The following is a 20,809-nucleotide window of genomic DNA, read 5'->3' on the forward strand; positions in this document are numbered from 1 at the left end:
ATTTTAATTTTTTGTTTGGTGTGCCTGAATTTGGTCAAAATGTATTCTTGAAAGTAAAGATAAAGATTGAAATAAATGGACAAACCCCAGTTGTAATTTATTTGGTTTGCCTTAAATGCTAATCTCGTTCTTTTCAATCTTCTTTTTTCGCTGTATCTACCAGTCCGCCTAACTATTTTTGTTTCCTTAACCTGCAATAACAACACCATACGCACATTTTCGCATCTTTTTCTATTATATTATACACACGAGCACAAAGTACTATTACAATAACAAAGCTAGATACTGCAGCATTTGATCCCTCTGAAGCATTTTCAAGTTCTGAAAAATGCAAGCAACCTCTCTATGTTTTCATGTGTTTTTATCAAATCCTCATTCACGAGAACTCTAGGTGTTCTCTAATGTCACCACCCCTCGTAGGAGCTTAATCTGTGCATCAGAAAGTGATTCCTTTGGGAAGATGGTGGACGACAACACGATCCTTCTCAGAATGCGAATTCGAGATTGAAATGCTGGAAACTAAGGGTAAAGCTTCTTCTGACTGGAACGAATGGGAGAAAAAACACTTCCAGAATTACGATTCAGATGTATGTGAAGCAGTTGGAGTGTTGCAAAGAGTGTTAATGAACATTAGACCTTCTTTTGCACTTGCCACATTCGCTCTGCTTGTGCTAACCATGTCAATGTCAATGTTGCAACTTGCGTTTCATCTTGTAGGGTTTGCCAAGGGAATCTACTATACCTGAAAAGACCATCTTTTGCATCTGAAACGATGAAGCACAAATTGGAAAATCCATGTTGTGAACGCAACGTTCTGTGAAAGGGACAATAATCTGTAGCCACAAATGTTTTTCCTAGTGTAGGAAACTGGAGATTATAATATGAACAATATATGTTGTCTTATACTTATTTTTCATTTATTTATTATAATCTATGATGGTTTCATCAGCAAAGTTTTTTGTGCAGTGAAAAATCTGGAATAGACTTTGAAATTTAAATAGTAAATTATGGTTTTTATTTGTATCTTACAAGTATAACATATAATGAATACTTACAATCTTCAGATTAAAGTATACGGTTTATTATAAACTAATTTACCTGTTAATTGACGAGGGTGACACCCATGTGTATAATTAGCGTGAGAAGAAAGAACTCTATTTTCATACATTTTAGGTGGAGGCAATGGTGAAGGAAAAAAAATGGTTTATCTTCTATAAAATGGACTTGCTGACTTAGTATCCTAATAATACATGTTAAAAAATTAGCTATTTAACCAAGGTTTTATTATTTAAAAATTTTAAACGAGGTGTTTTATTTTCAAGTGTCAATAATTAGTCTTAAACGATATTTTATAAATAAATGGTTATAGAAATGTTTGTATAAGGGTTTTTCTTCTCATTAATTTTAAATTTTACAATGTTTGGAAATTAGAAGAGACATATTTCAATATGCTTTATCAGTACTAGCATAAACGAGTCTTATTTGTATTTGTACTACCTTATTTTAATGAGTTAAATTTAGTGTTTATATTAATTTCACTTTTGTAGTTTATATATATATATATATATTAATATATTAAGGGTGTTAAAGTGAATAATTTCATATAAGTTGGATCATTACATATGAATTTGTTCTTTTTTTTTTAAAATAAAATTTTTATAATCCAACTCAATCTATGATAGGTCTGGGGTCACTTCAGTTAAGAATGCATTTATTATATATTTATTGTGCTACAACCAAAATAATTTAAGCAAATTTGTTCTTTTATTTTATAGTAACATGATCAAAATATCCACTTATTTTACATATCATTATTATACAGATAAATAGTTTAAATTAAAGTGTAAATCCACATAACTTTAACAAACAAATAAATTAAATTAACCCATAAACTTATGACAAAATGATAAAAAGCTGGTTATTGGTGGGTTACCTATCAACCCATCTTCATCCTAATTCAAATATGTCACATTTAAAACAATTGAATTCTTTCCTATTCAACCTTACACAAACAATGTAACATGAGTTGATTTACTCATTCAATCCATTTTCACATTCCTAATTAATATAAAATTGAATGATATAAAAATAGTAGTACAGAAGAATGAAATAAGTAAAACTCTATTTGTTATTTATAATAAACTAAGAGGGAGACAGAGAAAAAGAGTAATGTTGATTTGGATTTAGAAAAATAATAACTTTGTTGCTCATATAGTCATTGTATTTTAATAATTTATTATAATTTTTTTAATTATCAAGGAAAAAGGTTGCCTAACGAATATATACCATTCATAATTAATTAAAAATTTTCTTTTTTTTATCTTTTTTTTTCAAAAGAAGTATAATTGATTTAAATTTTGTTAATTGGAAGACATAATTCTCTGTCCAAAACCTTAAGACAATGTGTTAATGGGTCTTTCATATTTATACAGTGTTCTATTCTTTTCATTTCTATCCAATGTGAGAATTAAACTCATACTTGGATTTCCAAGACTTATAATTAATGTTAAATTTTGAATTGTACATATGGACGAACGAAGAAGTGTTAAATTGATCAATTGAATAAATTGGTACTAATTGAAATATTGAGATTTGTCAAAGATTTTGTAGAAAGTACCAAATAGTGTAGTTGAACAAGTTAAAATTTCTGAAATGTTATTCTTTTATATTTGATCAATTGTTTTATTTTTTTTCTGCATCAACTTAAATGTTATTCTTTTTCTTTTATTTCTCTTAACCTAACCAAACGCTTTCCGAAATAGCAAAATCCATTCCTCCTTTCGTTTTCGTTTTCTAAATTCGCAGAGTTCCGAATCCGATTAATTTATCTGGTATTACATTTTCAAAACCTACCTTTGAAGACACTCGACCTATCGCTGGAGATCTAAGATATTGAAATATCATTTTCATAACAAATAAACTAATAAAAGTAACATGCATAGAGGCTGATTCAGTAAGCTTTTTTGATTTATGGAATCAATTGTTTATGGGAAAGAAAGTAAGAAACACCCTTTTCTTCTTGTGTATTTTCCTTTTGAGTTAGGAATCTGATGATGACGAGATATTCTTCAAGTAAAAGCAACAGATCACAGTTACAAAGAGAGTCAATTCATAACATTTACTGATTACGAGTTATATAGGTAAAATGAAAATCTATTATTTATAATTGAGATGAATTGAATGGTTTTTCCAAATATCAAACCACTATTCAACAGATGTAAATTGTAATGAAAAATGTTGTGGTCTAGGAGGGATGAACTCCAGCAAGAACAGCCTTAGCGAACTCAACCAAATGAAAGAAAGCCACAGCAGAAGAAGTTGGAACACTGATTGCAACCAAAGCCATGGCTCCAAGAGCCAAACTAGGCCTAGTATTCATCAACTGCGTCTGCAAAACTCCCAATGCTTCACAAATCATGGAGTCATACTTTGTATAACAGCGTTTCTCCCAATCCATCCAATCTGCAGGTGGCTCGTAGTTCCTCTCTATCATGTTCATCTCATGGATCCTCTTCCTCAGTGTTATCATGCCCTCATCCACCAACCTTCCACTGAAATTCTGATCTGCTGAACCTCTCATCGAAGCCTTAATCGGAGATAAACAGCAACTTTTCCTGCCACCGCTACAACATGACTTTGAAGATGAAAATGGATGGAAGAAGACTCGTGGGGAATTGATCAAACATGTTGATTGCATGTTTTTATGTAAAGTTTGGTTGTGTGGTATTGATTTGGTGATGGGAGTGGAAGAGGAATGATGTTATATTTATAGGCATTGGGAGAAGGTTCTGTTTGTTTGGCTCATTAGATTATAACACTTTTTGCAACGGAAAGACCTTATGCGGCCAAAACCGTGTTTATTTTAAACCGCAGTTAATTAATATCTTGGTAAAAGCGCGTTTCTAGAGTGTAGCTGGATTCGTTCGTAGAAAGAAGTGATATTAATGGGATGCACCAAAAGGTGACGCGTGTCTGTGGAAAATGGAGTAACCCTGAAGTTCCTCGAACTTCTCTGTAGATTAATGGGATGCACCGTTGTTGACTTGTACTATTTTAAAGCACAACTTGTGGAAGGTTTGGGTGTGTGATTCGATGTAGCATAAATTAATCTGATACAAAGTGATGAAGAGAATGTAATGTAAGACAAATTTTGTCATATAATAGATATTATAAATAAAGTTTTTTTTTAAGTAAATTTTAAATTTAATTTAATTTTATAAAATTATTTATTTATAAATTTTAAATTGATCTTATTTTTAATTAATAACAGTCACAGTTATTTTTATGTTTACAACTTAAAAAGCATCATTTGTATATATCGAGATTATAACTTTGTCCACCAATATTTGAGTTGTGGAAGAAACAGCAATACAACATAATTGAGAACGATAAACTTGTCTCTACAACATCATATAACGTGGATGAAGAAAAACAATCTAAATACGTAACTGGATGATGGATGATGTAAAAAAAATATATGATTAAATAGAAGAAAAAATAGTGTTATGAAAGTGTAAAAAATAAGAGTTTAGAGTGTGGGGCAAAGGGGTATAGGGTAGGCTTGACTTTTATTACAAGAAAAGAAAAAGAAAAAAAACATTGATGTCGGCGATTTGTATTGTAATGTCAACTTTAATTCAGTGTTTTTTTTAAGGTTCAGGTTCTCTGCATCTTATCTATGAGTAAATTATAGTATTAGTGTGTTGCGTATTGTTGATGATGATTGATGAAGGTTCCTATTTATGGATCCTCCATGACATTAAGTGATAATATTAATTGAAACACCAAATTATGTTGGGCAAGTAATTAATGCCAAAGAGTATATAAATACCACACTTACCTGCACTAATCTACATTTCTCTCTTTTCAACTCCATTATTATCAGTAGGAAATATATTTTATGCATCCCAATCTAATAATACAAAGTGGTTTTATTTAAATTAGATTTATATATGTATGTATGTATTACTTCTATATTTCTTTCATCTTTAATCTTTAATTATAAAAGATTATTTTGAATTTTTTATTTTATTTTTTTGTGAAGTAATTACTTTTATTAAAGTGTTTTTTTTATTATTTTAGTCATGAATTATGAATATTAAGAAATGTTTGTTTCTTTCTATTATATTTTAGAATTGAAAAATTGAAACTTTATATCTACTATTATTTTGTTTTCACACGTTAAATATTTAAAAAAATTACAAATACAGACACGGCTAATGTTATTAAAATATTTTATGTTAACCGTGCATAATCATTAAACTCTTGTCGGTATTGTGTGATGAGATTAAGAGGCTAACATTTTATAAATACGATAAACATGGTGAAGTTTAATAAATTTGATTTTAATAATTTTAATACGATATATAATTTATTTTTGAACAGTCACTGTAGTATAATTTATTTTTTTAAAAGATATCATCATGAGGAGTGATGTGTGGAATACACATGGAGGCACACATGTATGACTTTAAAAGTAGTTCAATATTTTTCTTATTAAATAATCACTCCCTCGGAATTGAAACAATTACACCATCTTGTATAAAACTGAAAACATTAATATTATCAATTAGAATAAATATTTAAATAAGACTGCTTCTGGATTATGTAATTGTATAATTCAAAACTTGAAATGCCTATGCCTTTTAAGTTATATTTTTTCTTAAATTTTAGTAGTGGTCGTATTTTTATTTAATTGAAAACTGGAAGAACTCAAACCAAAACCTTTATATATATATATATATATATATATATATATATATATATATATATATATATAAATACTCAATTTATAAAGTCAGAGGTGTTGACTTCTGAGTAGCAACATTAATTATTTGAATACAGATAATTGGTAGTCTCGTGGAAATTAAAACGTGTACTAGAAATTGTCAAAGTGAAGGGAACATATATTTATAGTTTTGTGGCTATAATTCTTTGTTGAAAAATTTATATATATATATATATATATATATATATATATATATATATATATATATATATATATATATATATATATATATATATATATATATATATATATATATATATTCTAGTCGGCATGAGCAGTTTTCTGCGTACGTTCAAAATAAAATAAAAATAAAAATTGTCAACCTCGCTTCATATTTAACACTTTTTAACCGATGACATATATTAATAAATTTTTAGAATGTGTTGTTTACTCTTATTTTATGATATTTCGAAGTGTTTTTCACCATTTTATCTGGGTTTGTAAAACTACAACTTTTATAAATCTTTTCAATTTTATTTTAATAAAGATATACCTTACGACTTATTTTGAGACATTCTTTTCATTTTAATAATTTCTATAACTAATGTAATAGAATTATTCTTACCAGCGTAATTTTTTCAGACTCTATATTTTAACCAATATAAGACATTAAGTTGAGGAAGAAACGAACTTTTTTAGAAAAAGCTGCTCATAATTAGAGCCATGCACGTTGTCAGAGAGACTAGAAAAATAGACCTTCTCTACAATCTTAAACAACATGAAGCAAACAATGAAAGAATAGGTAAATTAATTTACCAAACTCACCATTCTAGAATAATTCTACTTTTTCATATGTTTCTTTCAAGTTGTGACGACATTCACGTACTTCACATAAAAATATTAATTGATGTAAGTTCCAATTTCTTCTTACTTCTTTAAATAATCATTTTATGAAATTTTAAATGCTTGCTTTATCAACCTGTTGCTGTTTCCAATCGCAAAACTTTCTCTTTCAGGAAAAAAACACACGCCATATACGTGTGCATATATAATTCTATGAAATATGCTTAGAATAGGTTGCATGAGATGTTTATAAAATAAGGATTAATTGTGCTTCTATAATAACAAATTCTTAGGAATTCTATATGTTGTTTCTGATTACGTTTTGTTTTTGAAGTTACATGACATTCATACTTTCTTTAATTTAATAATTTATTTTTTAATATTTCAAAGAAGAATATTTGTTTCTATGCAAATAATTTTTACATCAAGTAATTAAGAACATGGTTTGTGATCTCAGTCCATTGCCCTTTTCAGATATCATAGGATTCCCTTGGCGTACCCTACAAGATGAAAAGCAAGTTGGAACATTGACATTGACGTGGTTAGCATAAGAAGAGCGAATGTGGCAAGTGCAAAAGAAGGTCTAGTGTTCATTAACACTCTTTGCAATACTCCAACTGCTTCACATACATCTGAATCGTAATTCTGGAAGTACTTTTTCTCCCATTCGTTCCAGTCGGAAGAATCTTTACCCTTCGTTTCCAGTGTCTCAATCTCTCGAATTCGCATTCTGAGAAGGATCATGTTGTCGTCCACCATCTTCCCCTCGTAGTGGTGCCCAAAAGAGTCACTTTTTGATGCACATATTAAGCTCCTACGAGGTGTGGTGACATTAGAGAACACCTTGTGTTCTCGTGAAAGTGGTTTTGATAAGAACACATGGGAACGTAGAGAGGTTGCTTGCATTTTTTAGAACTTGAAAATGGTTCAAAGGGATCAAATGTTGCAATGGGTAAAATTGTGATTGGAATGTTATTATGGGGATGAGAATGCAATGCGTTATTTATAAATGTGTGTGTGTGTGTAAAATAGCATGGGAAGTGATATTGGAGGTCAAGGAAAGGGGAGGACGGTGGAGTGGAGGAATGGGCGTAAACCGAAGATTCGAAGAAAGAGAGATTGGGAATTACGGCAGAGCATGTAATTGGGGTTGAAGGTAGCGTGCACATCGACTTGAAGTTGAATGTTTCGTACGCTAAGAGAACCTTCTTGTCTTGAATAACTTTTGTTCTGTTTGTTCTGTACATAACTGCCCAACATTATGGCCATAATATATTGCAATTTGGAAGACAGTTCAATTTTTAAATCAAATAAAAATAGCTAATCATAAGATGATCGATAATGGGGCCAAGCCAAAGAGCTACGCTACAATATTAAATTAAATTATTTGAATGCTGACGTTTCAGATGACTCTATTGATTTTTTTTTTTTGACATGGTAGCTTTATTTAATAAATTTTAAAGCAAAATGATATTGTAAGAATAATATACGTGATTCGGAAATTAAACAAGTAAAAAGTAAAAAAAATCAATGCAGATTGATAAATTGAAGTCGTGATACCACCATGACGCTAACAAAGGTCAAATCTTTGGGGACGAGAAATAGCTATTTAACGTCCCATGATCGGTTTAATTCTATGGAAAATAAAAGAAAAGGATACAGAATAACAATTTTAAAAGCAAAGTTTGATTCTTTTAATGAAAATTAGAACATGAATCATTAACAGAAACAAATAAACTGTCCTAATTAAATATTCAAATTTAAAATACTTTAATAATCCACCTATAAGTTGAGAAAATAATAGATATATACACTGAAATTATAACACGATTCTATATCATCATCCTGTCACAATTTATTGCTTATACTGAACTTGTCAATTTGTTAATAAAAACACTCAAATTCAGGCTTATTGCAATTTCTAATTAAGTGTATTCCTTTCAAAATGATTTTCTTATTTGTGTTAAAAAAACAACAAATGAACTATCATTTAAACTATACAAATATTTTTAGGAATGTAAGTTAAATTACTTTTATTTTATCTACACGCGTCTCCTTCTAAAGTAGTCATTTTCCATTCCTCTCCTTTAACCCAATCGGTAAAAAAAGAGTAATTTCGATTCCCGTTTCTTTATTGTCTTCTGAACTTTTTATCAGCGGCAGAGTTTTTCGTTCATTTTCTCCCTTCAAATATCATATTAGTAACTGGAAAAAAGCCGCGTTATCAACGGGAAAGAAAATGGGAAATAAGCCCACAACTTACGTAGGAAGAAATGATCAATTACGCCAATCTAATTCAAAACTAAATAGAAAGAAAAAAAAACACCTGGACCAACCTCAATTTTCAGAAATTGTTGGTCACGGTAGTAACAGTAAAGAAAAACCCAACTCATGGATGATTCCACGTAATCTCTGATCATTGAATGAAAATAAACACTGTAATCAAATGAACCAACATGAGACAGCCCCAAATTATACCCCATCGCTGTTTATTAAGACATCTAAAAGCCTGTAATTCGGCACAAAACTAACATCCTGTAAGCATTAGCTGATGTTTTCGTTGTCCAATTATCACATTGTGTTTGTGGTCTTGTTCTATAGGAAACGGCTTACTGTCTCAGTATTTGCTGGTCATCCTTTGCAAAGGTATCTTTCTACTTAGCACCTGTATTAGATAAATCAATAAATAGATGAATATCTGATATGAACAGCAGTAGGCCCAGCTGATTACAAACCTTCGAGGACAAAAGGGCCAACAAGATCTACTCCAGGTGACTCAGGGGCCTGGTTGGAATCAACTTGGCCAACTGGCGGAGCTTCAAGTGTCTGATCAACTTGTTCAGAATTGAGCTCCTCAAGTTTTAAAAGCGGCTCGTTGTCGTCAATAGGGGTTTCAAGTTGCTGGTATTTGGGTTTGTTTTTCTCGAGGAGAAGATAGGTGGTGCAATACCAAAATAGTAGTATTCTATTTTGTGCTATCACCGTATCCCTGATCCTACTTTTCCCAAAGGAAATTCGCTCTAGCGCCTGTGAAAAAGGGAAGGGAATACCAAAGTGAGTTGGATCAGCATTCAAGAAAGCGCATAGAAAATAAATAAACTATCACTTTTTCCACATATTCTAACAGCGGAAATGCAGATAGGTAATTTGTATTATTGTGTGGTAGTATCGATTCCAGTAACAGGAATCAATACCCAAGATATGACAACAGATCACAATTTAATTTCAATTTAAACAGAAATGGTCGAGTGAGTGAGAGCATATTATAAGTCCAGGTTAATATTCTAAAATTACCATTTATATGGAGAGAGAATTAAAACATTACTACTCAAGCAACAACTATAGTTCAGTAACATTAAAAAATATAAGTTCATTCAAAACTGATGGTAACTGGTCTCTTCTTTCAGACAGGACTTTTCTTCTTCCCTCACTTGTACATATTAGTCAAAAACCCAAAAGGAACCATGTTTCCCTGCTTCACTTTCCTTTTTAAATACTTCATACGATCTCTCTAAAGTTTTGATGTCCAAAGGTCTCAATATATCCTCTCTCTTTTTTGCATTTCGATCAAACCTGACCTTAATTCAAATTGAAATGAAAAGATTCATGATTCTACTCTCACCTGCTCTCCAGTTTGAATATCAAATGAATGTTGATGGTCAAATTGAAGACCACTAAATTCATTGATAGAAAGTCCCTGAAAAGCCCTGAAAGTGTGCATAAATCAATTTGGTAATTATTAGTATCAAAGCAAAGGAAACCATTATTAAACTCTGCAAGGATATTTAGTTCAATCAAGTTACGTTTCCTAGTTCAAGCTATATAGTTGAAGTTAACTCCCCTTCCTAACTCATAAATCAGAACTGAGCTTACCATCTAATCAGAGAAACATTAGGAATCCAGCGGAAAATGATTGGGGTATTCTCTGGATTGACATAGTAGCCTCCAAAAACAATAAAAACTGTCATCAGAGAGGGACCTACTGCCATTGCTGCTTCAGTCGTTGGAACCATAGCACCAACAGTGAGACCCATAGCAGATGCAGCAAAAGATTCCATAGTGATAATGCCACAGAACTTTCCAAATCTAAAACACCAAACTAAGAAGTTCATTTTAAGAGATGGGAAGAATTAACAGGAATAAAGCCCTCAAGAGAATAATAAAGGCAGAAAAGAGGACAGTGAACAGATGCTGGCAAAGGATAAATTTTTCACCCACTGTGCCTTGCATTATTTTTCTTTTTATAATGAATACAAAAAAAAAAAGATCAAGAGAAAGAGGGAAGGACATTCATTGGGCACCCCCTATGTGTGTGTATACCCCTGCTACAGCCTTTAGAACTGAAATAAAAATAATCCTCATAAACGAAACAAGGGCAATAATGGATTGTGAAGGACAGCTTAGAAAATCATGCACATTTGACGATCCTCTTTATACAAAAAATTATAGAAACTTTCAATCTACTATCCCAACAAAATGTAAAATATGAAAATTTGATTCAAACTATATAGCTTGCAGTGGCCAAGATAGAAACTGACCTCTGCAAGGTAGGATGAAGGCGTGCCATTGGATACAAAACAGTACCAAACATTAATGGAAATGCTGCTCCAATGGGAAGCTCAGCCAACAATTTTGAGAACAGATAGGGACCCAAGGAATAGGAACCTTTAGCACGTTCTCTATCTACAATTGCCCGTTCCTTTGGAAACACACCTACCGTCTTTGTGAGAGCAGCCATAGCTGTGTTTATTGCAGTAACCTGTGAGCCTCACCATGTAATTGAGCAAAGAAAACTTAGCCAACTGAAATTGTCATGTTGATAACATAACAAGATTTGGGTTGAAAGCATTTCAAAGTGATCGTCAAGACAATTATAAGATAAAAGATGGAACTCAAATAGTCAAGTGTTCTAGATTTTGGATACACTGTCCCTGTACAATTAATTTGTGGCCCCCATAATATTTTTACTTTTGTCAACAAGCAAAAAACACACTGTTATTTCATGAATTTGACCTTACAAAATCAATTAAACTAACACGACAAATAAATAAATTTGGTGGCGATAAGAGAACATTTTATGACAGAAATACCAAATTACATATTTTTCATTTTTCTCCTTGGAACTTACCTGTTTACATCATGAAATAATAATCAATCAAGACAACATGGTTACTCTATCGTTACTATCTTATTGCCATGTTCAATTTTTTCTATCTAACTATTTCATACCATTAATTAGGACCTTCTCAAGTATCTAAAATAGTTGGAAAACATAGGATCACTAGCTTCACATTCTAACGAACAGTTTATCAGATATATGTGGTTTATTCACGTGTTGAGTATGCTCAAAACACAGATACATACTTGCAGACAGGTGTCTATGCCAAAATTCAGAGAGCCAAAAAATAATTAGCATTGACATTTAGATAGGACTATTAGAAGGATAAGTAGAGAGATGAAAGGGTATAAAGGTCATTCAGTTTTATTAGTTTTGGAGAACAGAGCATTGGCAAGTTGTGAACAGGGTAACCCTTAGTAAAAGCTGAAAGGGAAACGACGACAAGGAGAGTTCCTCAATGTTTTTGTTTGAAATTCAATCACCAATAACTGCAGCATTATGTTCTTTCTCCCTTTCCTGTTACCTATCTGAAACACCATATTCTATTTATGGGTTCCCACCACATTGTAGAATACAATTGCATATGTAGCATAGAAACATTTCTTTGTTGTTCTGCAATGTATGTTAGCAGCAAGGAAATATGAGAAACAAGCAACACGAAACAAGAACATCACATACCTGAAGCAATCCCATTCTGTCTTGTATTGAAGTCTGAGAATTTCCCATTCTCCAAAATACTGACCCAAAGATAATTGCTGATGCAATTGACATCCTTGCCCGAACTTTGTTTGTTGGTGCATCTCGCGAAGCCTAATCAGCCAGACAACCATTAATCCAATGAATGAAAAATACGTTTCACTATATATCTAGCAAAAAGTTGAATTTTTAATGTGGAGAAAATAAATAATTTAACCACACAAGATGCCAGATATGAAAACAATAAATAGTAATCCCACTTTTGTGATTACATCTTACCAAATGACATAAGGAAACCTCAACATACTTAAATTTGTGCAAGAAGGCAAACTTTATGGGTACTATCAAGCAATTTATGCGTGTTCTCCCATCCTAAGGAAGACAGACAGAATTAAAAAAGGGAGGACCTGCATCCATGCTCTTTTAAGGAGCAACCAAAATTGCTTCCACCAAATTCCTTTCTTCTTTCCTACTGCCACCCTCTGGGTGATTTTCTTTCTACTGTTGGAGAGATCGTTTACATTAATTGAAGTTGCGTATATGTCTCTTGATAACAATTGCGAGAATGACTCAATAAGACCATCAATTCTTTTTTGAGAGGTATAGACACTATCAGCAGAACTGTAGTCTATGGATATGAGATCTGCCAAAAATTCAGCAGGATTTACGTGATCCGGGCACTGGTACCTGTTACATAGACAATTACCCACCAATTACTCATAAAAGAGAAAAAATTCATAGATAAAAGAATAAATAACATATACACGGCAATGTAAAGGTTTTTCATACTACTATTATGTGGCAATCTTGCTAAATTTTATGATAATTACCTTATAGTCATACCAAGGATATTCATGATTGGTTAACAATGTAAAAAAATAAAATAAAAAATAAAAAAAAATAAAAAAACTTACAATGACAACATATGTCTACTAAACTCTTTCAAAATAATATAATATTATTGTTGAAATCACACGTCACCTAGAGATAAAAAAAAATTTATAATATATAAGTAAGTGCAAAACTCATCTTACAAGTCAGTTTTGTAGGGTTGAATCAAGATTATAGTTCACTTGATAATATAGTATCAGATTTATTTAGATGTCTATCCTGACAAAATTTGTTGTTTGTTTAACCTATCATGTCACCCACTATCAGGATGCTATTGGACCAGCCACAAATATCTAATTTCACGCTCGATATGTATATGTCTCAATATGAGAAATGTACTAGAGATCACACGAGATAAGACAATTTCACAGTATATAATTGGAAGCAAACCTCACTATCAAACTGGTTTTATAAGATTGAGTTAAGCATAATGTTTACTTAATAATTATTTCAAAGTGCTATTTTTTACTCTGATTCAGATATTTACAGCTATAAAGATAGCTATTGTGATTACGGATTGATCCAACGAACCAATATATTGTTAGTCTGGATTTCTTGGCTTTGCTAGAAGTATACCAATTTAAATTAATATTGCCAAATAATAGACAAAAATGGTTGTGTTCTCAACTGAGTATAAATAAGTCAGTTACCAAATAAAAGGTTTTAAGCAATATAATATTGAGACTTAAGAGAATTCATCGCATGGAGATGTATAATGGCATAATATTAATAAGATTAAGAGGATAACCCAAATTTTGAGAAGTAAGTCAGTGGTTCATGACGAGCAGGACCGGCATAAACAAGTGAACCCTCTGTTAGCAAGATGATATCGTCAAATTTACTATACACTGAGCCTCTTGGCTGATGTATAGAACATATAACGGTATGACCATCTTGTGCAAGTTGCTGTAGAGTTTCCATGACTTTCTCAGCCTGGAAGGCATCAAGTCCTGAAAGCACACAAAGCAACTTTATGACAAAATAGGCGAAGTGAAAAAGCTGATAATAGTCTGTAAAAATTGACCACATTTGGAAGCAACAATAAACTGCAAAAATCCATTTGCACAATATTACATCAAAAATATATTAAAACAAAGGGAGGTGGGGGTACATTTTGTGACAAAATCATCAAAGGTGAAAAGGTGTATTTGTGCATGCTAATATGGTTGTATAGATTAAAACACAAGAAATCCCTTAAGTATATGACAATGTTAAAAAAACCAGTTCTGGTTCAAAACTTATCTCCCTGAACTATTTCTTAATATTAATTTAAAGCCAGCATATATTCTTGCTTTACCGGCCACACACCTAGACTGTATCATATGCAAAGTTTAAATTCAATTTAAAAGCAGATTTTGGAAGTATGTGATCACCTGTTGTGGGTTCATCGGAAAATATAACAGATGGACTAGCAAGCAGTTCACACGCCAAGGACAAGCGTTTCTTTTCACCACCACTAATTCCACGAACTTTTGCATCACCAACACGTGTATCAGCACAACTAACCTTTTGAAGAAAAAACATACAGATGCCAAAGGGAGCATCAGTACAAAACAACTATCAGCAAGTGGAACACATTTCCTATCATAAATCTGAAATAGGAAAGCTGAAAAAATTTATTTAAATACAAATTGTGGTTGTAGATTTGTAGTTGATCACCATGGATGAATTGAAATTCATTCTTCAAGGATAATATAAAGGATTGATAGAATAGCCTATTTAAAACTGTTCCTACATTCCAACATACTAGCAGTAACCACTTTGCACTAAACAGGTTCCGGGATACAAAAGCAATCTCACCAAGCCTAGTTTGAAAAGGAGAGTGTTCACGAACTCATCCCTCTCTTCCGCAGAAGATATGTTGGGAAGCTGAAGTTCGGTAGCAAGTGACAACGTCTCCCGAACAGTGAGCTGCGAGAAAAAGAGATCCTCCTGTCTCACATAAGCAAACCTACACCAATAATGAAAGGCGTCTTAATTAATCTTCTCAGCATGCAACTGAAAACATTAAAAGTACAGCAAATACACTCATAAACAAACAAGCATACTTGTACGCGTTCTTCGAAGCAGGCTTTCCATTAAACTCCAAAACGCCACTCAAATGCAACCGAGGAGATGCTGTGAGCTGACCCGCAAGAACATTAAGCAACGTTGTCTTCCCTGAACCTGAAGGTCCCATTATGGCTAATAACCTTCCAGGCCTCGCTCCTCCACTCACATTTCTAAGCAGAAATCTTACCTATTCATTAACATCACCTTCCAATAATCACCAGATTATAAAAAATAAACCAAAAAAAAATCAACAAATCCCTATAAAACTAAGCATCTAATACAAAGTTTGATATGAAATTCAACATGCAAATGACAAAGGTAGAACCAAAATGCAGATTGCATGTCACGAAATGATTAACAGAATAATTACAATAATTATCCAAAGCCTGTAATACTCAAGCTTAATCAATAGTGCGTTAGGTAGCATTCAAAAACAGGAGGAAACAGGAACTCACGGACTTGGAGGATTTATCGGAAAGGCAGCAATTGATGTTTCTCCATCTGATTGTAACCGGTGTGACCTTTCCGGCTGGAGGAGCTTCGGCATCGTCAGAACCGTTCTCCTGCGTATCGTCGGGGTCATTATCCGGCGAGAGAGCAGGGCCGGGAGCGGAGAAGACGCGGACGAGGAAGGAGACCGCGACAGCGATAGCGACCTGACCGAAGCCACTGCCGCCGAAACCAACAACCATTTGGCGCACTTTTTTCCCGCCAAAACCCACCATTATCGTCTCTTCTCTTCCGTCTGAAGTATGCACTGTGAGACCAAGTGTGGAGTGCGTGTTCTGAACGACACTGAAGTATCCCAACGGAATAACGACGTCGTTTTATTTGCAGAAGTGTAGACTGGAGTGACACGTGTCCACCACGGTATTAGATAAGGTGCCTGGGAAAGGACAGAATAGAGAGCCATAACAACTTTCTATTAAAATATATTAAATAAGTAAGTTAATTAAAAAAGGAATATCAAGCTATTTCTTTTTTTAGAAGGTATTTAATTTAGTTTCAAAAAACTGAGAACAACTTTGTAAGAGTTTAACCAAACAACATATAAAAACTATATTTATTAAAATATTTTCTCATGTTCATAAAACTAATGATGATTTTCTTTCATGTTGTGAAAAAGGGTTTATTCTTATATGTTAACATTTTTTCATAACAATTTTTTTTTGACAATAAGTCATATATTACTATTTTATTAATTTGTTTAAATTTATTTTAAAAAACTATTTGAAACAAAAGCGTTATAAAAAAATTATAAAAAAAAAATAGTTAAAATAAATATTTTTCTTTTTTAATAAATTAAAATAAACTAGTTCTCTATTTTTACTCTCAGGTTATCAGGTTATACTTCTTCCCAGTCTGTTGTCTCTTATATAGAAAACACTTGTGACCTTAAAATAATAGTTTGAAATTAACTTTTAAATGCATACACTACCAAAGAAAGTACTATTAAATTCTTCAAAGCATATATTTATAATAAGTATTAATGAATTTTAATAGATTGTGGCTACTTGATAGAAGTTTTACATATTTATTGTTATGTTAAATTACATGTTAGATGTGATTATGGTATATTAATGAATAATACATTAATTTCAAAGTCTTTTATGTTTTTTTATAAAAAAATTATTATGTAGATATATTTGTCAATTTTATTTGTTGGAAATAGTATAAGTGACTTTCATATATTATTTAAAATATTTTTCATAATATATTTTATATGTTTTTTTTATTATGTGTGTACGGTGTAATTCTCATGTTTTGTTCTCTCTCTCTTTTTTATTGAAATGTCAAAGGTTAGAAATATTTAGCATGAGTTTTATTTACACCATAAAATAATAGTTCAAATATAACAAATTTTAAAAAAATCATAAAAAATAAAATACAAGTTAAAAGATTTGTTGTTGCCTTAATGAATATATATATATATATATATATATATATATATATATATATATATATATATTAAAATTACTTGTTTTAGTCATTCTTAATTTAGTTTTACTCCCTCACGAGACTTGAAAATGTTTTCCTATCTTATAAATATAACATTTGTTGTTTAAATAATATCAATTTTACTTTTTATTAATAATATGTTTAAGGAATATATAAAAAACGGCAAATAATTAGCTCACTATAATAATTTTAATTATATTAATTTTGTTTAAATGAAGTTTAAACTTATGTGATTTATTAAAAAGAAAATTAATTTTGATATCCAAGAAAAATACCTTTTTTAAGATTAATTATGTATTAAAATCAATTTTTTATGTAACAAACACACGTCACAGTTAATAAAAATTAAATATATATTTAATTATATCAACTATTATAAAAAATTGAATATATATTTAATTATATCAATATTATAAAGACCTAAAATGATTAATGGTGTTTTTAAAATCATAAAATTTAATTATTTTAATATTAAAATTTTTAAATAGAAATTTTATAAACAAGTTTCATTATTTGAAAACATACAAGTTTTTTATAGATCACTTTTATGAAACTCACACTTTTCTTATTTTGTTCTTACTTTATGTCTATTTGTTTGAACTGTCAAGGTGATTATTGAGACGAGTTCTTCTAGTTCATCTAATTCATTCCTCAATTGAGTAATTTGAATTTGATTTATTTTTTCTCTTGATCAGTTTTATTTTTCTCTTACATGTGAGTAACTATTGCTTGCATGTGTCATTTAAGTTTAATAGAGTCTTTGTTGACCATAATCATATGGTTATAACTTTACCGTTTTTATAATGTTTATATATGTAGGTAGATAATCTTGTAGAGATATGGGTGTTTTAGTTATCTAGAATTGTTTGAGGTGTCTTCACAAGTAAGGAAAGCTAATATTTATGATTTCAATATATGTCTTCATAAAATATGAGTGTTTTGGTTTTTTGGAATTATAATATTTATATATGTTTAAGGTTCTCTAGAGTTGTTTGAGATGTGTTCACAAGTAAGGAAATATTGTTTTTCTTGTTTTCAAAATCTTAAAAAAAAAATATGTTAATGTTGTTGACTAAATTGTTTTGTATTAAACTTAATCATTTCTACATTCTTTAAGTTATATATGTAAATATCTCATATATTACTATAATTATTTTGGATACAATTTTATGTTTATTTAATATTTAATGTTTTATTTGTAAGGTCCTGGAAACTATATGGGCTATGGGGCCCTATTTTCTGAGGCAGCCAGGCCCAAAGGGCCAAAGGCACCATGACCTTAGAAGGGGTTCCTTCATTTTCCAACTCTGATCTCATTTTCCTGCTTCTCCTTCTCTCTCTAAACTCAGTTTTCCTCTTCCTTCTCTGCCTTCTCTCTACCCTTACACTCATTTGAACCGTTGCATTTCCAATTAGGTGGTGTTCTTTCGCTCACGGAGTTGAGAGCTTCCCTTCTATCCGATTAGATTTCCATTTGGACGGGTAAGTCAATTTCTCCACTCTTCTTGAACTTAGGGCATGCGACTTTATTGGTTGCATGGTGCTCCTTTTGATTCTCTGTCTATTCTAGCTCTAAGAGCTGTTTCCATCACCATTTAGGTGGTTGTAGGGCACTGTTTGGGTTTTCGCTGTGAAGGCACGGTTATGGCACTCTAGTTGGCTATACTGCTCAACGTCAAGGTAAGGGGAGCTAGCTATTTATTTTCTTTGTGTTGTTGAAACGTATGATGTAGATGTTTGATAAATTAAGTTTCGTCTTACTGTTAAGTGTATTTTTGATGATGAGCATGTTGATTGGAATCTGTTAAATATGTGAAAGTGTGTATCCATGGTGTACTGAACCTTGTTTGACTCGGATGAGCATGTGTTGGCTGTACTGGATTTCTGGATTGGGGTAAGAACTCTGGGAAATAGTTAAAATGGATAGTGAGTGGGTACATGTACTGTTTTATGTTACTGTGAGGGAAGTGGAGTATTGAAATTGGGCAATTGGGGTCTAGAGTACCATAGGACAGTTTGGGTGGGTTAGACAAATAAAATGTGGTTTGTTGAGAGTACTTGTTGGTAGGATAGAGGAACCTTAAAAACCTGAGTTGGCACATCCCTGATCATAGAGCAGCCCTGGCCTGGTCCAGTCAGTTATGACTAGTCATATGTGCTGGTGTCGAAGGTGAGTTTGATGCGTTCAGACGTTGGGTTCTTCTCCGGTGACCAATTGAGCAGTTGAGTTAGTTTAGATGAGTCAATGGAACTGGTGAGGGGTTAGAAAACTGAGTAAAGTCTTTAGCAAATGGTTGAAATGAGATTGGGTCCATAAGTTGCAGGAAGTGATGTTTTAAAAGATAAAACTGGATTTAATCACTTTAGATTAGTACTGGGGAGGATTTGGATCATCTAGACAAGTATAATTACACTTAATAATCGAATTGGAGGTCTTAGAAGTTAGCCAAGAGTCCTAGAAATGGTAAGGATTAGTGTGAGTGTGTGATTCTGTAGAATTCGCGTTCTGTAGATTATGCAGTGTCGCTATGCGAGTTGTCTCGCATAGCGAGACCATGTAGAGGGTGCTCACTGTCTTGGAAATTCGCTGTGCGAGCTCGTGCGTTGTGCGAATTACCAGAGGGTGATGCTCACTGTTTATGGACTCGCCATGGCGAATCCTTACGCTATGCGACTGGTGGTGGTCTGGGATCACTACCCATTTAATTCGAAGGGCGAGTGGGGCGCATAGCGAGAGCTTTGGGGAGGTTGGTCTCTGTCTGGGTTCCCGCATAGCGACCTGAGTGCGCTATGCGAGAGGTTTGAAGTTTGATGTATGCTGCGACTTAATTCGCTATGCGAATTTAGGTGTGCGCTGTGCGAGATCCTCCTGTCTCGCCTTGCGAATAGGATGCGTTGTGCGACTCCTGTTGGGTCAAGTCTCTTCTTTTGATATCTTTGATTGGATCAATTGTGTGGAAGGCATAGTATGATGTGATTTATGTGGGAAATATGTGGATGTATGAGATATGTTGGATTCACTGTGATAATATGATGGTATCTGGTTATTCATGTCTTGGGTTAAGTTTCAAAGTGACAGTATGGTTCATGGACGTAATTCCATGATCCTCAAGGAGAGGATACATGGTGATGCCCTGGTGGTGTGTAGAATGATTGCATGGTAGCTCAGTCTTGGGGGTTTTTCTAACGCTCCAATGGTCTTTCATTCTCAAGTAGAGAGGATTGATCCATGTGGTGAGGAGTAGCAGGAGGTCCTAGTCTTGGAGGCTTCCAGTATGCTCCAGGGCGCGGAACGGACTAACCTCGTGAGTGTGGTAGGGTAGAACCCATTGGCAACGGCTTTGCAAAGCAGTAGAGGCCACCACGAGTGCACAACCCGCCATAGCTCGGTAATCATTCTGGTCCGGACGAGTCGGTCTATAAAGCAATGAGTCTTGTGATGTCATTTTACCATGTTTGAGTGACTTTTGCATGTCGTATGTGAATGGATAACATGATTTTATATCTAGCTCACCCTTGCT

The 20,809-nt window shown here is 32.5% G+C and overlaps 3 protein-coding genes across 4 annotated transcripts; all 3 read right to left on the reverse strand.

Annotated features, from left to right (window-relative positions):
- Positions 1–2,985: 2,985 nt before the first annotated feature.
- Positions 2,986–3,814, reverse strand: LOC108322058 (uncharacterized). The gene has a single exon (XM_052874848.1). The coding sequence runs from the start codon at positions 3,695–3,697 to the stop codon at positions 3,245–3,247; it is 453 nt and encodes a 150-aa protein (XP_052730808.1). The 5' UTR covers positions 3,698–3,814; the 3' UTR covers positions 2,986–3,244.
- Positions 3,815–6,969: 3,155 nt separating this feature from the next.
- On the reverse strand, positions 6,970–7,530 carry LOC108322060 (uncharacterized). Its single transcript, XM_017554015.2, has one exon. It carries the CDS (start codon positions 7,475–7,477, stop codon positions 7,049–7,051), a length of 429 nt encoding a protein of 142 aa, XP_017409504.1. The 5' UTR covers positions 7,478–7,530; the 3' UTR covers positions 6,970–7,048.
- Positions 7,531–8,944: 1,414 nt separating this feature from the next.
- LOC108322073 (ABC transporter G family member 7) lies at positions 8,945–16,141 on the reverse strand. Of its 2 annotated transcripts, XM_017554038.2 has the most exons (12): positions 15,785–16,138; positions 15,326–15,516; positions 15,078–15,228; positions 14,651–14,783; positions 14,026–14,227; positions 12,794–13,073; positions 12,369–12,500; positions 11,110–11,330; positions 10,445–10,657; positions 10,194–10,278; positions 9,307–9,598; positions 8,945–9,236 (listed from the first exon to the last, which is right to left on the reverse strand). In XM_017554038.2, the coding sequence occupies exons 1-12, from the start codon at positions 16,052–16,054 to the stop codon at positions 9,226–9,228; spliced, it is 2,181 nt and encodes a 726-aa protein (XP_017409527.2). In that variant the 5' UTR covers positions 16,055–16,138; the 3' UTR covers positions 8,945–9,225. The 2 variants fall into 2 exon arrangements, with proteins under 2 accessions (XP_017409527.2, XP_052730809.1); XM_052874849.1 differs by lacking the exons at positions 8,945–9,236; positions 9,307–9,598; positions 10,194–10,278 and having other exon boundaries at positions 10,541–10,670; positions 15,785–16,141.
- Between the last annotated feature and the right edge of the window lie 4,668 nt (positions 16,142–20,809).

Source organism: Vigna angularis, chromosome 3 (assembly GCF_016808095.1).
Source record: "Vigna angularis cultivar LongXiaoDou No.4 chromosome 3, ASM1680809v1, whole genome shotgun sequence".
NCBI classification, from domain to species: Eukaryota; Viridiplantae; Streptophyta; class Magnoliopsida; order Fabales; family Fabaceae; genus Vigna; species Vigna angularis.

Bases quoted from the DNA above. Each gene is read 5' to 3' on its own strand.
- LOC108322058 (XM_052874848.1), bottom strand. From the start codon at position 3,697: ATGCAATCAACATGTTTGATCAATTCCCCACGAGTCTTCTTCCATCCA.
- LOC108322060 (XM_017554015.2), bottom strand. From the start codon at position 7,477: ATGCAAGCAACCTCTCTACGTTCCCATGTGTTCTTATCAAAACCACTT.
- LOC108322073 (XM_017554038.2), bottom strand. From the start codon at position 16,054: ATGGTGGGTTTTGGCGGGAAAAAAGTGCGCCAAATGGTTGTTGGTTTC. The intron at 12,501-12,793 runs GTCCTCCCTTTT...CTGGCTGATTAG, and splicing joins TTAAAAGAGCATGGATGCAG to GCTTCGCGAGATGCACCAAC. The intron at 10,279-10,444 runs GTAAGCTCAGTT...GCACACTTTCAG, and splicing joins AATGTTTCTCTGATTAGATG to GGCTTTTCAGGGACTTTCTA.